The 24,078-nt window shown below is 40.6% G+C and overlaps 1 protein-coding gene across 1 annotated transcript; it reads left to right on the forward strand.

Annotated features, from left to right (window-relative positions):
- The first annotated feature begins 52 nt into the window (after positions 1-52).
- LOC134647576 (armadillo repeat-containing protein 3) lies at positions 53-19,930 on the forward strand. Its single transcript, XM_063501930.1, has 19 exons — positions 53-217; positions 896-1,017; positions 4,717-4,822; positions 5,360-5,521; positions 6,372-6,596; positions 7,258-7,458; positions 7,871-8,030; positions 8,268-8,417; positions 8,584-8,711; positions 9,192-9,293; positions 12,334-12,455; positions 13,833-13,962; positions 15,141-15,300; positions 16,210-16,327; positions 17,175-17,225; positions 17,330-17,477; positions 18,634-18,711; positions 19,106-19,198; positions 19,731-19,930. Exons 1-19 carry the CDS (start codon positions 74-76, stop codon positions 19,926-19,928), a joined length of 2,598 nt encoding a protein of 865 aa, XP_063358000.1. The 5' UTR covers positions 53-73; the 3' UTR covers positions 19,929-19,930.
- The last annotated feature ends 4,148 nt before the right edge of the window (positions 19,931-24,078 follow it).

Here is a 24,078-nt window from a genome sequence, read left to right on the forward strand (position 1 = left end):
TTTTTAAACTCATGTCATTTTTGGCACACAGCTGATTCTATGTTTATTTTTTTGGGCTGAATTTTGCAAAATAATGGCAAAGCCTTTGCAAAAGGAAAGAGATAATCGGTCGGCGGAGAAGAAAGACCTAACTTTCCACGCGTATACGATAACACCGGAGAGTGCTCATACTTCGATATTGCTTTTGGAGTCCACTGAACCGGAGATACTATGTCAGGTACCTAACAAGTTAGAGTGACTGCTATAGGTAGTTTATTGGCGACTCTTAACAATAAGGGCCAGTAGCACCAACCACATTTGACAGACTGATCAACGTCAGCCCGCACGCCCCAGCGCTTTACTATGAAACTTTCCATACATATAAATTTTGCGAACTCTTTAACGATACGAACAGTTTGGTGCAACCGACCCTAAGACTTCTATTGCCTTGTTTCTTTCAGATTTGTTAAGAGCGGTCAATTACTATGGAGGGGCCAATAACTGTAGCAGTCACCCTACCTATATACCTACCACTATCTTCACAGTTTCTTGATTGAAATTCGTTATTCCACTCTGACCAAAACTCACCTACTAATCGTATTGCTACCTATACCTACAGATGTTACTGTATACTTAGACTTATACCTCTAATCTTGGCAATCGATCAGGGTTTAATTCTATTAAACACCAACCAAGCAGTTTGCAAGTTGCGGAATATTTTCAAAAAGTTGAATATGTTCTCAGAAAATCGAATATTTTACTATAAATTATATACTTAGGACGTTTCCATTTTGAAAAGGGAAAATACCACCGTCTGCACCTCAAGTTTTCAAAATGGGAAAATATACCACAATTTTAACACAATTGAACATTATCTAATTTAAAATTGCCTAGAACTGCAATTTCTTTCTTGTAGACACTTCGAGCGATTACAAAGTTCTCCGCTCAAGATATTTACAACCGCTACGTGCTGTTCAACCTGAAGGCGATGGACTACATCTTACTACACGTAGACCACCGTGAACTAAATATTCGCAGGTTCGTCTTCTTTCTTCGTAGACTACACACCAACCACCAATTACAAAGTTCTGGTTCCAATATAAAGTAGGTAAAACTTCTACGTTCTATGTGATGTAGAACTTTCTCTTACCTTTTATATTCTTCACTAGCTGTGCCCGCGGCTCCGCCCGCGTGGAATTCGGTCTGTGTCAGTAAGCTAATTCATCCCTAATTTCTCTTTCTCTCCCCTGGAGGCGGAACTTGAAGTAAAGTTGACAGATGGATACGATTAGCGGACTGAAGTCCAGATAAAATATTTTACAATTAGGTAGGTACTTACCACTAAACAAAACTACACTCCAAAACCAATAGTTTTTTTCGCCCTTATTCCAATATTAGACGTGATTTAAACGACACAGAGTTATAGTAGGTGTATAACGGACCCCTGCGTGGGCGGGCGCGATGTGTAGCCAACGCGCCCAATGAGGTGAAGGGGTGATTTCCCCAAGAGTCGGGTCCGAGTCCGGACGGCCGCTGGTGAGGTTGCGGAAGAGTACTTCGGCGTTCCTGGGACCTCGCCTTATAGCAGCGAGGCGGCAACAGAGGGGTTTTAGTGGGTAAACCTGGGGTCTCATTAGCTCACAACACAACAGGGAGTCCCACATAACCATCCCGGCCCGTCCCCGCGCCGGGTGGTATGCTTAAAGCATTTCCCCTCTTAAAAAAAAAAAAAAAAGGTGTATAACGGACAATACAGTACTACTTTTGTATTTTTACGTTCTTGAGTGTACCTATCCAAAACATGTCCATAGCAAATATCATCCAATTCTGTCCTCCAGTCAAATCATTCTGAGCATGAAAAATTAAGATTTATACACATAGAAATCCATACTTCCTAACAAACTTTCGAATTTAGGTCTAATATTATATTAGTTAGAAGTAAGATTACAGGAAAGGAGAATATTATAAATATCAAAAACTTGAGGCCGAGTATTTACACTTTATTTACAGTTATGTTTATGTATGCACAACTAAATATCTACATATATGTATGTACCGGGGATTACTTTTAACAGTGTAAAAAAATGTAATTATAAATTGGCCTAAGTCGTAGTCGCTTGGTAGGGTGCCCAGAATGCCATCTTTATTAAAGTAGGGCTTAACCCTTAAAATCGTATTAAAAACGCGAGCGCAGCGAGCGCGAATTTTTTTTTATAGAAAAAAAATTGAGAGATGGGAGTAATGTTGTCAGGGACACAGCCGCAATGGTTTACGTGAAACGTTGGTGTGGATATCTAATGCGAAAGCCGAAGGCCGAGCTCCATGTAGGGCCGAAGGCCCGAAGCGTCCAGGCTGTCAGTACTTAAGCACAGAACAATAGTATCAGTGTCTAAATGCGAAGGCCGAAGGCCGAGCTCCACGTAGGGCCAAAGGCCCGAAGCGTCCAGGATGTAAGTGTTTAAGTCGTAGTAGTAGTCGCTCGATAGGGTGCCCAGAATGCCACCTTTATCAAATTAGGCTTAACCTTTAAAATCGTATTAAAAACGCGAGCGTAGCGAGCGCGAATTTTTTTTGATAGAAAAAAAATTAGAGAGGCTATGTCAGGGACATAGCCGCAGTGGTTTACGTGAAATTTTGGTGTGGATATCTAATGCGAAAGCCGAAGGCCGAGCTCCGCGTAGGGCCAAAGGCCCGAAGCGTCCAGGATGTCAGTGCTTAAGTCGTAGTAGTAGTCGCTCGGTAGGGTGCCCAGAATGCCATCTTTATCAGATTAGGCTTAACCTTTAAAATTGTATTAAAAACGCGAGCGAAGCGAGCGCGAATTTTTTTTGATAGAAAAAAAATTAGAGAGGCTATGTCAGGGACATAGTCGCAGTGGTTTACGTGAAATTTTGGTGTGGATATCTAATGCGAAAGCCGAAGGCCGAGCTCCATGTAGGGCCGAAGGCCCGAAGCGTCCAGGATGTCAGTGCTTAATCACAGAACAATGGTATCAGTGTCTAAATGCGAAAGCCGAAGGCCGAGCTCCGCTTAGAGCCGAAGGCCCGAAGTGTCCGTCGTAGTAGTAGTCGCTCGGTAGGATGCCCAGAATGCCACCTTTATCAAAGTAGGCTTAACCTTAAAAGTTAAAAACGCGAGCGTAGCGAGCGCGAATTTTTTTGATGGAAAAAATTGAGAGAGGCTATGTCAGGGACACCGCCGCAATGGTTGAATTTTGGTGTGGATATCTAATGCGAAAGCCGAAGGCCGAGCTCCGCGTAGGGCCGAAGGCCCGAAGCGTCCTGGATGTCAGTGCTTAATCACAGAACAATAGTATAACTGTCTAAGTGCGAAGGCCGAAGGCCGAGCTCCGCGTAGGGAGGAAGGCCCGAAGCGTCCAGGCTGTCAGTGCTTAAACACAGAACAATAGTATTAATGTAGGTTAATGTGTGTGCTGGACTCTCCAGTACCCGCTGATGCACCGCAGTACTTACCGTCGAGCGCGTCTGTCGTGCGAATCCGCTGAGCGGTCAACCGTTCTTCGCACTGCGTGAACGTCTCCGATTCTTCCTCAGATTCCTGAGACCGTGCTACCTTGTAACCTCAATACGTTGCGAGAATTTCGCGAAAAATTCGTTTTTTTCGGATAGGTATGGTAACGCGTTTAAAATGCAAGTCCCAAATTGTTTGACATTTACAATTACTTAATACCTATTTAAAAACTTTCGCGTTTCGAACACATATTAACTCACATTTATAGACGGGCCTATCTCGAAATTTATTTTATTACCTTTATTTACCGACGTTTCGACACAGGTTTCACTGGTCATGGTCGCGGCTAACTGATGTCCCAACAAAATTTCAAAACAGAGATTTGTGCAACTACCCGACGAAAAGTGTATGAAAAAGTTTGGGGTAGACATCATATTTTCAAACCACCCACTTCACATAATGTTAATTATATTGTCAATAAACCCGCGATAGACCCGTCTATAAATGTGATTTAATATGTATTTGCAAAGACGTTTGACATTGACTAAGAAAAATGTTGTTTTTTTTACAAAGTACATTCACAAAAAAAAAGTGTGCACCACTTTCTTAAGTTAGCGCCATAAGATTCAGGTGCAAACATAACTTAATTGAGTGTAGTGGCCACCCCCCCTTTTAGGGGTTGAATTTTTCTAGCCTAAAATAGGGCCAGGCAGTTTCTTGACAGATTAGTAAAGTTTGCATCAAAATCCGTTCAGCCGTTTTCACGTGATGCGCGGTCAAATAAACAGACAAACAGATAAACAGATAAACAGACAAACAGACAAACAGACAAAAATTCTAAAAACTGTTAGAACGTGTTCTGTTATCGATTCTAAGTATCCCCAACCAACTTTTTTTCGAATATCTTCCATGTACAGACTTTCGACCCTCTTCAGCTTTATTATATGTATAGAGTATAGATTATATTAAATGCCCTTGCCGTCATACGTACCGTTATATTTGACACCGTAGATCCACATAAGATATCCTTATGGTCACCACACACGTGGAAAAAAGTAGGTAGGTACCTAATAAGGTAAATATAAAAACATGTTCGAAAAGTTAGAAAATGTGAGTAATTCGATTAATTAAATGAGCTAATTTTACCTTGTAGGTACCATCGTTTTGGTTGTGTATATAATTTATTATTAAGTACCTAAAAATACATATTAGAAAAATGGAAGATAAAAAATTACTTAAATGCTGACGAAGCTATGTTTGCCCCAGGTTCGCGCTAAAAGCTCTAGCGCAGCTCTGCCAACTGCCGCGCGGCCCCGAGCAGGTGCTGGTAGACCCGCAGAACTTGAGGAAGATCGCGTATATGTTGGTGAAGGTAACTCTCAATAAATACCTAAGCCAGATTCTCAGCATTATCCAAAAAGTATTTACACTCGTACCGATACTTGTTTGCTACCGCGCAAACGCGCAAATCTCAGTGTTTTCCCTGTTACATCTAAGAGTCTGTGTGGAAAGAGAAGAATCGTGGAATATATTGGGCCCCATACATCCCACGACTCTTCTCTTTCCGCACAGATTCTACCAACGCAGAAGAAACATGGGTAATATCTCGTTATCAAGTCATATGAGTCATATCTGTTCAAAAACTGAGGCACTAAAGCCTTTTGGAAGTTAGGCAGGCGCTTGAGGGAGAAGATACCTACAGTGATTCTCGATCTGGATCGTGACTGGTCTATCAAGTTTCCATTATTATTCCGCTTGGTAATGCTACCCATAATATACGTAAGTATATCTTAGGAACTTTAAATCGGATGTCGGCTGGACTAAAAATTCGTTTAAAGGTTGCTGATAACATTTTTGTTTATACCGGATATAGAGTATAGAGTCCGTTCATTTTTAACTCAACTTACAGATTGAAGATATATTCGTCCTAGAATTCGCATCACTAGTTCTATCAGAGCTGACGAGAGAACCGCTCGGTTGCGAGCAACTGGTTTCAGCCAATATCCTGAACAGCCTTTTCTCGAGGATGAAGAACAGTCTGGACCCTGATGTGCAAAATAATTGCCTTCAGGTACGTAAGCAGTACTGTGTAGTGTGTGTTCAATTTAATTCTAAATAAGTACAGTAGAGTCCGGTTATAACGACGCCCAAGGGACCGCTGATATTACGTCGTACTAACCGGACGTCGTACAAAACGAACTGCCAATTTTAATATATATATTTTTAATCAAAAAAATTACGTGATTTTGTATTTATTAATACTTATAAATGCGACAATCAATAAAAAAAAAACATTTCCTTTAAAATATTTATTTACGTTAGTATTTACAACACTTTGTCTTAAATGGCTCTAGACTGGTGTGTTTAGAAGAAGCCACTTTTCAAGGTACGCGTAGTCAACACACTCGTCATCCGCAAATTACTCGAATCCCGTAAAATAAAAAGTCGTAAGTCTTGGGGATCTAATCCAGCTGACGTTGTTTTATCACCAGAGATCGGACAAATTTGCGTCATTGCTCGCAATAATGTGGACATGACTCCAAAATTGATTAAATAATTAATCATTTAGTTATGTAGGTATTCTTTATTCAGTTAGGTAACAAGACAAGCATTTTCGAATTACTTGTACCTTGTACCTAATCCTTAAATTATTTACTTAGTCATGTAGTCATAGTACATGACATCTGACAACTTTACATTTACATAGATGCAAACGTACGAACGTGTCTTGCTATTTCAGTCAGTCTCTGTACAAAAGTACTGACGTTGACTGAAGTAGCATGCTATTTTGGATTATATTTATTAATTTTCGACGGAGCTTGTTTACTGTAATCGCGTCTCCCTCGAGGTACTCAGATTCAATCGTTTACGATCATATTATGTGTGGTGTGTTCATTAATTAGTTAATTACTTTATCGTAGACCCTCAGCAACCTACTAGACGACCCGGTCTGTGCTTCAGAAGTAACCAAGAACCATCAATTCAGTTGGCCCTCACTCCTAGCACTGATGCAAAGCAAATACCTGGCCATACAGCATGCAGCGCTCAGGACGGTGGATCAACTGATATGTCGGTACAAAGACGAAGCGGTGCAGAAGACTTTTAGATCTTCCACGGGTGTGTTGGATCTTTGTGACATTTTAGAGGTCAGTAAACCGAAAGTAGATTTGATTTTTCCGAACTGACCTTATTAATACTTTGTTTCTGTTGTTGTACGAATTTACGCCTACCTACTACAGACCTAACCTACCTACTACCTACAGATTGTTAAGATAAGACAATGAATTTATCCACTTTTAATTTATTTCGAAACTTAATTCTATTACGGATGCTATTCAATCTCCACACAAAAACATAATAAGCTTCCGAAATTTACATTTGTAGAAATTTCGCAACCTTAGAAATTTTCCAGCAGCACATCAGTAACCTCAACTCTTCTTTCTTCCTCGCGTTGTCCCGGCATTTTGCCACGGCTCATGGGAGCCTGGGGTCCGCTTGGCAACTAATCCCAGTAATTGGCGTGGGCACTAGTTTTTACGAAAGCGACTGCCATCTAACCTTCCAACCCAGAGGGTAAACTAGGCCCGTATTGGGATTAGGCCGGTTTCCTCACGATGTTTTCCTTCACTGAAAAGCGACTGGTAAATATCAAATGATATTTCGTACATAATAAAGTTCCGAAAAACTCATTGGTACGAGCCGAGGTTCGAACCCGCGACCCCCGGATTGCAAGTCGCACGCTCTTACCGCTAGGCCACCAGCGCTTATCAGTAACCTCAACTACCCTAAAAATTATTATTTGAACAGTCGTACGAGTTCCGCGACGTTCACGCGGTGGTGTTAAACGTTCTCAAAAACTACGTGGAAACCGAAGAGAACGCGTCTCATGTATACCAGTCCGGGTGTATCGTGCGGCTGCTGGCATACTTGGAGATGGCGCTGCCGATGATGAAGCCCCACTGCTTGGCTGTGCTCACCAAGATATCCTTCTCTAATAACGGCAGAAATGTAGGTAGCGTGCTTCAGAATATACGCGTATCTAAGGAAACTTATTAGATAGATATAAAGCTAAGAACGAAACGTACATATTAAGAACCTGTCAGTCTCATTTGCAATTAATATTTCTTGTAGGTAGACCCCAGAGGCCTATGTACCTATGTATATGTATGTACTTATATATGTCATGAATTAAATCTTATTAACGTCAGCTGCTGCTCCTGTTGGTGAGGAACGGTGTTGGTCAAGCAAGAAGCAAGTTTGAAAAACCTAAATATTGGGAAAATATTCACGCATGACAAATCTTTATCGGATGTTTGTAAATCCAGTTTAGATTTAGTAGTTCTAGGCTACATAAAAAGTGCGCATAAATCGTAGTTCGCCTAGTAACGTGTCAATTTAAGTGCTCCTGGTATATCTTCAGGCTCTATACGAGACGGGAACAGACCTGGTCTTCTGCCATCAACTCATGGGATCTAACGTGGGTCTGCTTGCCGACGCGGCGATGGGCGTAGCCAACATGACCAAGCTGTTGCCCTCTGCAGTGCGCATGTCCGACACCAGCATTATCGAGGCCCTTTGTGGTAAAACATGAATTTCCTAATATTCGAGGAACGTCTTTGTTTGTCTTGGGTAGGTACTTTAAATGTCACAAAAACTCATTGGAGCCAGGATTTCAACTCCGGATCGAAAATCGGACGTCATATCCACTGAGCCACCACCGCTTCCAATGTTTAATTATAAAATGAGCAATTTAGTAGCTGGTCTTTTGCGTAGCTTTCAGATAGAATAAGTTTCCAATTACCATTTGTCCTCAACAGCGATACTAGCCGACGATGTAGCGGTGTGGTTCTACATCAGGATGAACGCGCTGCGGGCACTGGCCGCCCTCTGTCTGAAGATTCCGAAGGCGGCATACAGTCTCGTGGAACCGAAAACGTTTGCTGCTCTGAGGAATATTAACAAAAAGTGTAAGTCCAAAGACTGTCGCAAACCTAAGTACATGGGATAATAGCAAGCGAGCGACGTGAATTACTTTATTCCTAGGCGAATCTTTTCTCATTTTGTATGAACGGAAAATGAAATTATAATAGCTTTAACTATATGTGCTCATAACTCAATGTGTTGGTATTTCAGTTAAAGACAACCCAATCGAAGCGCAGCGTCTAGCCGTACAGTGCTATATGAATCTCCAGACTTATCACGTGAGCATGAAGGCCATGCTCAATGTCGATTTCGTTCAAGAGATGCTCAACATCTTGCAGGTACATGTCCTCCGAATCAACAACTACTTAAACAACAACGAAGAAACAACAACAATTAAATAATTGCTGAATCCTCATGCATAATCTGAGGGTCGTAGCGTGAGATCGTGACTACTATAAATCGCACTCACGAAACATTGTGCCCTACCTTTGTATATACTTAGCCTGATTTGGGCATTTTAATATGGTTCAATCTCATTACTCTCATTAGGTGAATAAACCATTGATCGAAGCCACCTTAAACGTTTTTACGTTTTAACCGTTATGTAAAGTTAACTAGAATAAGTGCCAGTTGCACCATCCGCACTTGACAGACTAATCAACGTCACACGGCGCGCACGGCGGTTTACTATTAAACTTTCCATACAATAAAACTTAGCGAACTCTTTAACGATGACAAACAGCTTGGTGTAAGTTGTAACCCTTAGGTAATAGGGCAGAACCCTTGGTATGATTTATACGACCCATGTTTTGTTTCAGCGCATTGACATCAGTTTGAAGAAGATGGCTTGCAACGTGCTATCTGGTCTTATGGTCGAGCCAGTCGCAAAGGAGTTGTTCACCCGCTGCAAGGGCGAGGAGGTAGAGTCTAGCTAATGAAAGGTGAGACTGTGAGATTTATTTAAAACTTTTTATATGGCAACTTTTATTGCTATCAAATAAGCTGTCATTTAATTTCATAGTAATTTTATTGCCAGGTGCGGTTTTTATTTAAATTCCCGCGTTATCTCAGTCTCACCTTTCATTAGCCAGACTCTACAGTCAGCAGTAATAGTTGCTAAGCGGACAAGGTGTTCAAATGATCTTTTTTTGGGTTTACTAATGAATGGGCCAAAAACGTTTCCCAAAGTATCACATCCCAAACTATGTTTCCCAAATTATCATTTCCCAAAAAAATTTTTGGCAAAACAACTTATCGCAATTTTTCAGTTAGCAATAGTCTTTTTTGGCAAGTTATTGTTTAGCAAATAATTACTTGGTCAAGTTTCATTTTACCAAGTATTATTTAGTCAAATGTATCATTAAGCATAATTTACATGTCCCAAAATATTACATGGCATACAATTTACATACCAATAGAGGGCCTGCAGTATTTTTATTTTTGCTTTCATTTGAAATACTTTATCATTTTGGTTATGTTTTACGCAAACGGATGTAATTTGTTGAACCATGAACATATCTGCAATAATATTTTAGAATTATATAAGGACCTAAAATAAAAATTAAGGAATTAAGATTCGGTAATCAATGGGATTGGCCGGTCAAAGTATTTAGCAGATGGCGCCAGCATAGATTGCTCTGTCAATCCCTAGAATTGTGTCAAATTCTTATTTTTTATATAGAATTTTATGCCCCTTTAAGCCAAATCTCATAGAACTCAACTAGAGAAGGGGCAAGCCCCGGCAAGCTATGATGGTGCCATCTATGCAAACCATTGACAGTTATCCAGACGGGATGATCAAATCGATCGATTTGATCAGAAATGAAATTGACTTGATTTTGACATTTTGATGATTAAAAATTTAATAAACATAGTAATTTTTTTGGTACTGCATTGTACCTACTATAACTTAATTTATGAAGATTACCCCCAATCTGCATTACACAGAACTGTGATTTTTTTGTATTATTTCCAGTCAGAATCACGAGCTCTTTCGACCCTAATACGAGTAAAAAGTGGCCCCAAAATTTCATACAAATGCACCAAAAACTTGTGGACATTTTTTCTCAGTAAAAATGGAGAAAGCAACTGATCCTGAGTAGAAATATTATATAAATTCAAAATTCTAACAGAACGAATTTAGGTTCAAATTTAAATAGAGATGCCTATTTGCCAAATTTGCGAAGTGACAATTTGAGCAAACATCTTTTTGGAATATAATATTAGCCAATAAAAAACGTTTGCTAAATAAGTTTTTGTCCTAATAACATTTGACAAAGTAAAATCATGCCAAATGATAATTTGACCAAATAAGTTATATGCGAAGTGTAACTTTGCTAAAGGTTCCTTTGGGAAATGAAACTATTGCGATAAGTTTGTTGGGAAGTGAAATTTGGCGAAATGTATTTGGGCCAAACGGAAGTACACCCTTTTTTTGAACACCATCGCCAGATTAGTAACTTCTACTGCTGACTGTACAGTGAAATACTGGACCAACTCCAGCTTTTCTTAAGGATTACATTGGTGAGATGCAATACAATATGTCAAGTTTGTTATACCTATTAATTTTGCGTATTTTTTTGGAGCAGGGGAAAATACGCACGTTTAACTTACCAATATTAACAACAGGACGTTTTTTTAGCAAATTTTCATATTGTGTACTTATTGGTTCTTACGGTGTACTTCCGTTTGGCCCAAATACATTTCGCCAAATTTCACTTCCCAACAAACTTATCGCAATAGTTTCATTTCCCAAAGGAACCTTTAGCAAAGTTACACTTCGCATATAACTTATTTGGTCAAATTATCATTTGGCATGATTTTACTTTGTCAAATGTTATTAGGACAAAAACTTATTTAGCAAACGTTTTTTATTGGCTAATATTATATTCCAAAAAGATGTTTGCTCAAATTGTCACTTCGCAAATTTGGCAAATAGGCATCTCTATTTAAATTTGAACCTAATTTCATTCTGTTAGAATTTTGAATTGATATAATATTTCTACTCAGAATCAGTAGCTTTCTCCATTCTAACTGAGAAAAAATGTCCACAAGTTTTTGGTGCATTTGTATGAAATTTTGGGGACACTTTTTTTCTCGTATTAGGGTCGAAAGAGCTCGTGATTCTGACTGGAAATAATACAAAAAAATCACAGTTCTGTGTAATGCAGATTGGGGGTAATCTTCATAAATTAAGTTAGGTACAATGCAGTACCAAAAAAATTACTATGTTTTTTAAATTTTTAATCATCAAAATGTCAAAATCAAGTCAATTTCACTTCTGATCAAATCGATCGATTTGATCATCCCGTCTGGATACCGCTTTACCAGTTACACTACACTGAATAGGATTGGCAACTATCAATGGTTTGCATAGATGGCACCATCATAGCTTGCCGGGGCTTGCCCCTTCTCTAGTTGAGTTCTGTGAGATTTGGCTTAAAGGGCTGGCATCTAGGGCATAAAATTCTATATAAAAAACAAGAATTTGACACAATTCTACGGATTGACAGAGCAATCTATGCTGGCGCCATCTGCTAAATACTTTGACCGGCCAATCCCATTGATTACCGAATCTTAATTACTTAATTTTTATTTTAGGTCCTTATATAATTTTAGAAAATATTATTGCAGAAATATTATTGTTCATGGTTCAACAAATTACATCCGTTTGCGTAAAACATAACCAAAATGATAAAGTATTTCAAATGAAAGCAAAAATAAAAATACTGCAGGCCCTCTATTGGTATGTAAATGGTATGCTATGTAATATTTTGGGACATGTAAGTTATGCTTAATGATACATTTGACTAAATAATACTTGGTAAAATGAAACTTTGCGATAAGTTGTTTTGCCAAACTTTTTTTTGGGAAATGATAATTTGGGAAACATAGTTTGGGATGTGATACTTTGGGAAACGTTTTTGGCCCATTCATTAGTAAACCGGTTCTTACATGTAGGTGGTGTCAACGAATCTGCGAATCAAGCACGTTGGGTTTAACACGGCGTTGTGCACTCTCATCACGGCCAGCGTGACGGATGAAGGAGCGGACGTGTATCTACACCTCGGCACTGTGCATTTGTAAGTTGCCCAATAGAAACCTACACCACAGAATAAATAATAGTACTAAGTACAGAAGACTCACTCTCTAACAAAACGCGTCTGTTACGATCAGCACAGATATGGCTGCTAGGTGGCGACAGCGCCACGCGCGGCTTATGGCTTTCCCCAAAATTGGGGCCGAACGGATGTACTTTTAGCTACCTGTAGCAAAGCGACGAAATCGCGGAGTGAGACACGCCTGCCTACACGTCGGGTTTAACACGGCGTTGTGCACTCTCATCACGGCCAGCGTGACGGATGAAGGAGCGGACGTGTATCTACACCTCGGCACTGTGCATTTGTAAGTTGCCCAATAGAAACCTACACGTCAGGTTTAATACGGCGTTGTGCACTCTCATCACGGCCAGCGTGACGGATGAAGGAGCGGACGTGTATCTACACCTCGGCACTGTGCATTTGTAAGTTGCCCAATAGAAACATTTGTGACACAATTAATTTAGTCGATTTGTGTGAAACAGTTAGGCTAGGTTCACACGGTGTAATTTTTTCCCGTATACCGTATACGGGATTTTATCGAATACCGTAGTGACAGCCAAATTTGTAAGGAAACGTTCAAAATCGTTCACACGGCGTCTATGCGGGAAAGCCGTCTGAACGATTTTGAACGTCTCTATACAAATTTTGCTGTCACTACGGTATTCGATAAAATCCCGTATACGGTATACGGGAAAAATTAACGCCGTGTGAACCTAGCCTTATTTTAAAGTGACTTTGGGATTAGTTCCTACTTAACTAAAAGTTGTTCTAAAATTTTTTCATCAAGCCTGATTTTTTTGGAATAAACGTAGCTTCCCTAGCTTCAAATTTGGTACTTCAACTTTCAACTTCAACTTCAACATTTATTCAGCAAATAGGCCACAAGGGCACTTTTACACGTCAACATTGAATTTACATAAAAGCAAAATAATAATAATTATACATCAACAATTATTAAATACAACTACAACTACCAAATCAAACTAACGTAATACAATTACATAGAGATGTATAAGGTCTCTTAATGTCGAATTACATAAAAAAACTATAATAATAATATTAAAATAAAAACAAAACAGATACATGGAAAAAAAAATCTAAACTTATTTAGAGGTGTAAATGTCTCTAAGTGTCAGAACTAAAAAATAACATAGTTTATCAAATTATCCTTAGAGATGTATAGTATATTCAGTAATTGGTTAAACGTCCCAAGCGAATAATAGCGCATACCTACATTTTTCTTATTTGAAACTAATAACTGATAGGTACATTTATAGAAAGTTACAAATATCAACGCACTTCTCAATTATCAGGGTCGTTCCAGAATTACATGGAAAAGAATTTCTATTTACTTTACAGTATGGTTGAAAACCGTTTAGCAAGATACGTGGTGAGTGCCTGGGAGCCCGCCCTGGAAGCGATCTTCCGGCACCACCCGTCAGCTAAGCTGGCCTATACAGGACGGCTGGATATAAACGACTTTACTCGGGTTTGTTTAAGGCCTGTGCACACCGGCTGCGTGTGCGTGACGTGCACGTGCGCGTGCGGCGTTGTAATATACAGATCCTTGTGAGAGACGGCACACCGCTTGCGTGACGTGTGCGTGTGCGGCTCCAACATCCAACAGTGCACGTCACGCACACGCAGCACTGGCCCCGTAGACAACATGCCAAACGCTAACGCTACGTAGCGATCGAAACGCAACTGTCACTGTCACACCAATATGGAAGAGTGATGGCGGCCTAGCCAAGGTGACAATCGCTATCGCTTCGCCATCAAATCGCTTTGTGTCTCTCTATCACTCTATATTAGTGCGACAGTGACGGTTGCGTTTCGATCGCTACGGAGCGTAAGCGATTGGCGCGTTGGTTACGCAGCCTGCTACGGTCACGTCTGAAAATATCGATCAAAAGTGCCAAAAATATGTAGGTATACTGCGAACGATTGTCATCTTGGCTAGGTCTCCTGAAGACGAGAAGAGCATTTGTAAAAGATTATTTTGAAAACCACTCCTTATATAAGTACCTACTTCCACTATAGTAGACCCAAACCAAACGGACGACCGGGGTCTTCGGTCTTCTCATTCACGCTCGCCTGGTCGAGAAGTGGGGTGAGAGACACAGTGTAGCCGCCGTGCAGGTCAGGAGCTCGACGACTCAAATAAAAAGCTTCAATTCTTAGTGAACTGATATAATTCTTCAAAGTACTGGTTTCAAGGGGTTCTTGCCAAAACGGTTAAATGTAGAAGTGGTGTAGTTACTGTATGAAGGCTGATGAGAGAGTGATTTGCAATATTTGATCAGTACAAAAGGTGGTTTAAATTTAGGTGCCTCTAATTGGCCGCGATACAAAGTATGTGGAGCGCCCCTATTGGTGCTTAAGAAAAAGCTTCCGAATACTAGCCGAGCCCGACGGCCGCGTTTAGCTACTGCATTAGGAATATAGGTATTGAGATTTTATACAAATATAAAGGTTGCGTTCGCAACAGATAGAGATCGTCCGTTTGCTTTGGGTCTACTATAGTACAGACTAGACTAAAACTAATGAGGATCACAAAACGTTTACCATCGCCCAGACTGTTAACTGTACATCGGTGTGGAGTTGTGGACCTTATGCCTTTGGTAATAAGGTCGACCGATAGGAGTATTGCTGTTTGTACATTTGCAGGAAGGTTTCTACGTCCAAAAGCGGCTGTCCACTCCGTTCCCCACCATCCAGCAGCTGGTGGACAAACCGCCGCCCCACGAGGACGCGGTGTTCGTATCCTTGTTCCAACCCCCAGTATCCGCATCCGGGATCGCTTCTGGCGTCGATTTCGGACAGCAGTGTAAGTGCAAACCGAGACTTTGGGTCCCATGGGCCATGGGCATAGAGAAAAAAATACATAGAGTGCTCACTCCATACATCAGTTTTAGTACCAAAAAGACTATTAGCATCTAGCGTCGAGTAGCGGAACTATCAGTACTGCTACTTGACAATAGATGTAGCACCGACCGGAAAGTCTTATGCTGTTGAGATAAGACTTTCCGGTCGGTGCTACATCTATTGTCAAGTAGCAGTACTGATAGTTCCGTTACTCGATGCTAGATGTAGACACTGAAATTAATAGTTTGAACTGATGTATGGAGTGAGCACCCTTGTCTTACTATATTTCTCTATGGCCATGGGTGACATGAAGGCGTGGTCTACACCGCAGGGGACCGTAGGGCTGGAGCGTACATCTCTCAACGTATCGTCCTAGCGGTACAGAAGGGGTAACGCCGCCAGCATATTTTTCCTGTTGAGGTAGCGTCAAGTAGAGTAACTGGGCACATGAGGGATGACGTTAGACAAATGAACGTGGCTGACAGCAGTGTACTTTTTGCAATCCTTGAATCAGTTTTCAATAGATAGTTCATAGTCAAAAAACCGGCCAAGTGCGAGTCGGACTCGCGTTCCAAGGGTCCATACATTAAGTCCGACTCACGCTTGACTGCACATTCCTAATAGGTTTTCCTGTCATCCCATAGGTAAAGAATTATTTTGTATATTAAAAAAAAATATTAGGCCCAGTAGTTTCGGAGATAAAGGGGGTGGGGATGGTCGGACAGACAGATGCACGAGTTCCGTTTTTTCCTTTTGAGGTACGGAACCCTAAAAAAATACTAAAATTAACCCACTGTCCCCGTTAACCCACTTGACGGTATCTACTAGAATTGTATCAACTTTATGCCTTAGGTATATGGCATTGTTTCAGTCCATGGTAAATCGTCGTCGACCTTGGCTTCGTCCTCGACGAGGCTGCGGCCAGCGCTCCCCGATGACATCAACTTACGAGGATACGTGCTGCAGCAGCGGCTCTGGTTTGGCGACCCGTGAGTCGAAGCCGACATTATTTTCTCCGTCTCTGTTATTCCAATACAGTAAGATAGAGATAGACGATCGTCGATGATGACAGTCCTCGACGAGGCTGCGGCCAGCGCTCCCCGATGACATCAACTTACGAGGATACGTGCTGCAGCAGCGGCTCTGGTTTGGCGACCCGTGAGTCGAAGCCGACATTATTTTCTCCGTCTCTGTTATTCCAATACAGTAAGATAGAGATAGACGATCGTCGATGATGACAGTCCTCGACGAGGCTGCGGCCAGCGCTCCCCGATGACATCAACTTACGAGGATACGTGCTGCAGCAGCGGCTCTGGTTTGGCGACCCGTAAGTTCAGAAATATAAACTGTTGTTAAGACATTTACTTATTGCAAATTTTAAATTAAGGGAAAAATACGGCGAGCAAAAGGACGGAATGGAAGAATTCGCACCTGCTAAGGAAAGCTTCCGTAGCTCAGGTCAACACAGCGATCAAACCGGCGCCGGTATTTCGAAAGATCGCGATTTCGACTCTAGCCGGGATGCGAAGTTTTTTATCTTTTTATTCTTAAAAATTGTAGTATTGTAGACGTCTCTGTTCAGTACAAAAATGGATAATTATAGTGTATCCGTCTCTGCTAATCTAACTTAGTAAGATAGAGATGGACCAGTTTAGAACTGGATGTTAGCTTCTCTTGTAGTCGGTGGACGCATAAAGTGGACTATGCTACCTTCGACAGCATCGCCTGTAATTCGACGATCTGTGAGTTCAAAAATCGAAAAAAAAAACAATCCAGTTGTGTAGGTATATAATACATCTATAATTTGTAATGTTTCTAAATTCTATTTCATTTCAGAACAAAGTCTCTGCGATATATCGAGATAGAAGACGCACATTATGAAGTGAGGTATAAAGCTCATTTTTTTAGAAGTCGAATAAAACAAATACCTAAATACTCGATATCTATACTTTACAACATTTAATTTAATCAGCTATATACAACATATACAGATATCGAGACAAATGCGACGAAGTTTCTACGTCGCTAAAGGAAAGAGCGGAGCTGCTAGCCGAATTTGTGGCGGAGCAGATGTGTGGAACAAGCCAAGAGAAGGACTGTTCCATGCCCACCGTGGCCCTACACCTGTCGGACTTAATGGTAGGTGGCATGACTGGCATAGACAATATGTAGTGGAGCACATGCGTGGAACAAGGAATAAGCCAGAAGGACTGTTCCATGTTCACCGTGGCCCTGCCGGGCTTAATGGTAGGTGGCAAAGACGATATTTGTAGTGGAGCATATGTATGTTCACCGTGGCCCTACACTTGTCGGACTTAATGGTAGGTTGCAAAGACGATATTTGTAGGGGAGGACGTGCGTGGAACAAGCCAGAGAAGGACTGTTCCATGCCTACCGTGGCCCTACACCTGTTGAACTTAATGGTAGGTGGCAAAGACAGTATTTGTAGGGGAGCACATGCGTGGAACAAGGAATAAGCCAAAAGGACTGTTTCATGTTCACCGTGGCCCTGCCGGACTTAATGGGTAGGTGGCAAATACGATATTTGTAGTGGAGCATATGTGTGGAACAACCCAAGTGAGTGGAACAAGCCAAGAAAAAGGCTGTTCCATGCCCCTACACTTATCAGACTTAATGGTAGGTGGCAAAGACGATATTTGTAGGGGAGGACATGCGTGGAACAAGAACAAGTCAGGGCTGTTCCATATTCACCGTGGCCCTGCCGGACTTAATGGTAGGTAGGTGGCAAAGACGATATTTGTAGTGGAGCATGTGTGTGGAACAGGCCAGGGGAAGGACTGTTCCATGTTCACCGTGGCCCTGCCGGACTTAATGTACGATGGATGTATGTAGTGATCTGTTCTTTTCCCAGAGCTGCAAACCCTACCTAATATGTTTTAAGTGAGTCCGCTAGCTCCCGCGGGTGACATTACCTATTAAGTAAAATTCGTCGCACGCGTAAGTCCAGTTATTTATTAAGCAGGCAGGCAGTTGAAATAACTGATAATGCCTGGATCCCGAGTCATCAACAGAGTTTTCCGTGTTGAGTAGAATTTGCATTGTGCTTATCTAATTTGTTCTTGAACTCATTGACACTTTGGGCCGATACTACGTCTTCTGGGAGTTTGTTCCAAGCTTTGACCACTCTGTTGCTAAAGAAGTGTCTATGAGGATTATTATAGGAGCTGCGAGACTGCGAGTTAGCGTCGTTAATACTATTTTCCATTAACCCACTCACCCGCCGCTTGCAACCACGCCAGTCAGCGGACGCCCTAAAGGCCGTTTAATGTTTCAGAATGACCTGGATTCTTGTGTGATAGGCCTGGGATGGGTCCGCTGCGGTGGCGCGTTGGAGAGAGCAGTTTTATACAAGGTGGGTGAAGGCGGCACCCATACTGCCCTGCTAAATTAAAAAGCAGTATTTTAAATAAAAATTCAATGCAAATATAAACTCGTACCTAATTATCTACCTAGTATAGGTACCTACTTCAAAATCTCATATGAAAGGTAAATTTTCAAGTTCATTTGTTGTTGAGTTAGGAGGGCAGCATAAACTAACAGCTAGCCCCAAAAATGGCCTACGATAATGAATGAGCATTGAGCAATGAGCATACCCCGGTATGGTATGTCGGGTGCAATTTGGTTTGACGTTTAAAAAGTCCGAGGATTTTGAATTTAAGTGCCATAAAACCAATCAACCAGGCAACCGCGCGTAACCATGACAACGAGTGAATATAAGAAGTTGATTTACCCAAGTGCTGTTTTAGGTTTTGGCTGATCGCGTCGGACTGCCTTGCGCGCTACACAGGCGAAGCAGCGCGCATGCGTGGTGCGAAGTCGCCATTCCTGAGCTGGACCCGGTAATATGAGTGGAAATGAAAATCGTAGAATTATTTAAAATAAATAAAAACACACTTTATGGCTGCGATGCCGGGTAACCGTCGACATCTTTAGCCTCGTGCGCGAGTGTGGAGGGGGTTTTTCGGTCAAACAAAACTCCTCAGCAAAGGTGTTTAGACGTTCAGTCGGAACACTGGTGATCGTTCAGACTGAACATCAAAAGAGTAAGGTAGGTAATAGCACGAATCCAGACTTGACTTCGTACCGTCCACGTCGATTTGTAATTGTCCTAATAACGCAAGAATAATCCATATAACAAATGAAAGTTACATGTGAGTCTGCATGCACACATTATACGATTTATACGGGAGTACCGCGAGGAGGTATATTAGGTCCTCTGCAATTCCTTCAATACCTTAACGACCCGATGCTGTAAACTGCAAAGTAACTAAAAGTACAGTTACCTGCAGAGATAACTGACCCGCCCTGCATATAAATTTGCAGGGGGGTCAACTATCTGCAAAAGAGCTAACAAGTACCTAAATGTTTTAGGAAAGCAAGACGAAAGAAGAGAACTACCCCGCAGGCCTACTCCGCGCTAACTACGTGGTGGACCTGACGGTGAATCCGGGGCGGCTGCTGCCGCGCGGGGGGGAGGACGCGAGACGCGTGTGCGGGTGTGATCCCGCGCAACCCAGCTATACGTCTCGCGCGGCTACGGGGTGCTTCTGCAAGCCGGAGGCTCGCTAAATAGTCTTAGCGCCACTTGCACCATTCCACTAACCCGGCGTTAATCGGTTAAACCTGGAGTTAACATGGTTACCAGTACAATTTGACACTGGATTAACGGTTTAACCTCTTAACCCCGGGTTAGTGAGATGGTGCAAGTGGCCCTTAGAAATGAAAATGTAACCCGGAAAATATCTCGTAACCATTCGAAACCCAGTTTGCAACGCGCGCGGCTACGGGATGCTTCTGCAAGCCGCGGAGAGTCGCTAAATATGTAGTCTTAGAAATGAAAATGTAACCCGAAAAATATCTCGTAACCATTCGAAACCCAGTTTGCAGCGCACGCGGCTACGGGGTGCTTCCGCAAGCCGGAGGCTCGCTAAATGTGTAGTCTTAGAAATGAAAATATATGTAACCCGAAAAATATCTCGTAACCATTTTAAGACCATTCGAAAACCAGTCTGCAGCGCGCGCGGCTACGGGATGCTTCTGCAAGCCGGAGGCTCGCTAAATAATCTTAGAAATAAAATAGTAACCCGAAAAATATCTCGTAACCATTCGAAACCCAGTTTGCAACGCGCGCGGCTACGGGATGCTTCTGCAAGCCGGCTCCCTAAATATGTAGTCTTAGAATTGAAAATGTAACCCGATAAACCCGAAAATGTAACCCGAAAATGTCGTAACCATTTTGACCCTTCGCAACCCAGTTATAAAGCGCGCGCGGCTACGGGGTGCTTCTGCAAGCCGGAGGCTCGCTAAATAATCTTAGATATGAAAATGTAACCCGGAAAATATCTCGTAACCATTCGAAACCCAGTTTGCAACGCGCGCGGCCACGGGATGCTTCTGCAAGCCGGCTCGCTAAATATGTAGTCTTAGAATTGAAAATGTAACCCGATAAACCCGAAAATGTCGTAACCATTTTGACCCCTCGCAACCCAGTTATAAAGCGCGCGCGGCTACGGGGTGCTTCTGCAAGCCGGAGGCTCGCTAAATAATCTTAGAAATGAAAATGTAACCCGAAAAATATCTCGTAACCATTCGAAACCCAGTTTGCAACGCGCGCGGCTACGGGATGCTTCTGCAAGCCGGAGGCTCGCTAAATATGTAGTCTTAGAAATGAAAATGTAACCCGATAAATATGTCGTAACCATTTTGACCCTTCGCAACCCAGTTATAAAGCGCGCGCGGCTACGGGATACCTCTGCAAGCCGGAAAGTCGCTCCATAATCTTCGAAATGAAAATGTAACCCGAAAAATATCCGTAACCATTTTGAGACCCTCCGCAGCCCAATTGTAAAGCGCGCTCGGCTACGGGATGCTTCTGTCGGTCTAAATAATCTTCGAAACGAAAATGTTAACAGAAAACAACTGTCAACACTGTCAACCTCCGCAGCCCAATTGTAAAAACGAAATTACTGAATGTCCCAGGAGGACAACTCCCCATAACCGATAACATCCTCAGCTATAACAGATTAATTGGGATGACACATGTTGAATTTTATAACAAAATCTAGCCGGTAAATGAGTAATTTATCACAATAAATGATGGACAAAAATATACTTAAGTATGGAAATGATATCCTAAAAACCAAACGGATCATTGATAAAAACTTTTGCCATTATTGCATTTGTTTCATTGTTGCTTGTTATCAAGAAGAAAAATGTCATCAAATAAAAAAAAGTGGTAGGTACCTATACTATTTGACAATATAATAAAACATAAAAAATATCATCATTTGTTTAATTTCGTGTAAAATAACTATGCAAGATAGATTGATAATAAATAACTAAATACCTTTCAAGGCACATTACAAATAACACACGATTGCACAAAATGGACGGACAGACGATCACAAACATTTAACCTTAATTATATTATAAAAAAATGTCTTCATATCTAATACCACAGGAAAGATAGCTAAGACAAGCTTGTGACTTCATGGCAATCCGAATTTCGTACGCACACATACTTATACACTGTTTGAGTCATTCATTTTAGATTCCCTTAGGTTTTAAGGTATTAATTTTATCTTCCTTCCTTTTAGTTTGTGTTTAATGTGTTTTTGATTAATATTTTCGATTTATGAACGTGTGCGTGTTGTGAGTATAGTTGGAATTTTTTAAGGTTTTGAGCTTATAGCCCTAATATGTTAAACAAAAGGCATTCTTTCTTTTATACACCGGTTACTACTAATACTGACTCATAATGTGGGCGACCGATCGTTCTATATCACCCTACATCACCCAAACGTGTTATCTCAGAATGAGCTATTACATAAATGTAAACCTTAATACTATCACAATACAGTTGCTTTTAAAACGTCGTTGGTACTTTCCGCATGTACCATTGACGGAAACAGACTGCTCTGCATAAAAGAAACAAAAGCTGTTGTGTTGTTTAACATATTATAAGGTTTAAGCCCAAAATCACCAGAGAATTTAAACTATAAACACGAGGATTTCAGCTTGTTATGAAATCACAGTCTAGTCTAAGCGACGCTACTTTTGTCTAAGATCGTTCTGTGTAACTATTTAATACGCGTAAAATTAAGTAGTAAATTGCACATTGCAATATTCTGTAAGTTTATCATGATAAAGTTCTTATTACCTTTAAGGTAACATGTTCAAAAAATAAAGTAAAAGCTTATAATTATAAACATATGCATTTCTTAACGCCAAGGCACTAAATTAGAATATGTTATTTATCAATATTTTAAAAGAGACGTTATGTTATAGAGTATTTTGTGATATGGTGTATTCGCTAATTGCTCTGTAATTTAGTACAAAATGTAACGAAACTCACAAGCAAGGCAATTTTACTGTATACAGAGTGTCCCTAAAACCAGCGATAACATTGGACTACTACAAGCTCCAAAAAAAAAAATTCGACCACTATCTTATGTAACTCTTATTTAGAATTTCGTATCCATACTCGTATTATGTATCAAGTTTCATCAGTCATCGGTTTACGTAAAACAGTCATATTGATATCATTATCAAATTCACTAAAATAACTAAGCATGCTTAAAAATAATATTTATGCCCTTTTAGGAATTCTGATGAAGTTACATTTAACGTTCAATGGGATGGTAAAACTTAAATATTACCTTCTCAGTCTAATAGATAGCTGCCTCCTGCTCTTAAGCTAGACTAGCAAGAACTTGCATGTAATTTACGTTACATTGCCGACAGGTAAGATCTGCATTCAAAAGTTTGATCAGATACCGCAATGTAATGAAAATTGCATGCACGGTCTTGCTATAGTTCGTTTTTTTAGCATTAGAAATAAGGTAAACAATCTTGATGTGTCTTTTAATTGAAAAACACATTTTAAAAATAAGTTACGGCAAATATGTAACAATTATGAATCTAATACGATCATTTATATTCTTTTGCTTTCATAAGTTACTTATAGTTTTTGATTTTTAAAAAGCGTTTTTCAATTAAAAGACATGTCAAGATCGCTTACCTTCTTGCGAGTTCTTTCTAATGCTAAAAAAAACGAACTATAGGTTATACTCCGCTTTACATATACTGATATTTACTGAAAGCAGGATCGTAGGTATAATAGTATTTTAGGTTTTATACAACTATTGTCTTTATGTCCTAACAGTGCTTCTTTGAGACAGTTAATTGTCTTTGAAACAGCGTGGATACACTCAGTCTAATACACAATTGGTAATACAAAATAATAACTGTGAACAATGGAATGTTGATTTAATACTGTCATAATAATTGTTAAGGTACAAACTGGCTCATAATAGTCATAATTATACTTAAACTATTAACGGTGGTATTAAAACAAAACAAGCAAATCAAAACAAATTATAAAAAGCAAGAAAACAAAAACTTATCATAAAATATTAATGAGTACAGGTAAAATATTAAGAGTTAGAGATAAATACAATCATGGCTTGAAGATTAAAAAAGAAAATATAAAAAAATATATTCTTTTTAACAAAATTTTACTAAAAGGGAAAAAAAACGTTTAATTTAAAACCGTTATTTTTTCTGTGCATTTTTATACACGAGGACAGAGCGTTGAATGGCTCAAAGCCAAGGTTGGAGGGTCTGCCAATTCTGCCAACTGGTGACCTGAATCGAAAATCAAAACAGTACACGCTTCTAAGCAGGTGCTGGCCCCTACACTTCACGCCGGCTCTATTTG

This window comes from Cydia amplana, chromosome 4, assembly GCF_948474715.1.
Source record: "Cydia amplana chromosome 4, ilCydAmpl1.1, whole genome shotgun sequence".
Taxonomy (NCBI): Eukaryota; Metazoa; Arthropoda; class Insecta; order Lepidoptera; family Tortricidae; genus Cydia; species Cydia amplana.

Coding starts and splice junctions, on each gene's coding strand:
- LOC134647576 (XM_063501930.1), top strand. CDS start 74: ATGGCAAAGCCTTTGCAAAAGGAAAGAGATAATCGGTCGGCGGAGAAG. Junction 15,301..16,209: donor CGTCGATTTCGGACAGCAGT/GTAAGTGCAAAC, acceptor GCATTGTTTCAG/TCCATGGTAAATCGTCGTCG. Junction 19,199..19,730: donor CCATTCCTGAGCTGGACCCG/GTAATATGAGTG, acceptor TAAATGTTTTAG/GAAAGCAAGACGAAAGAAGA.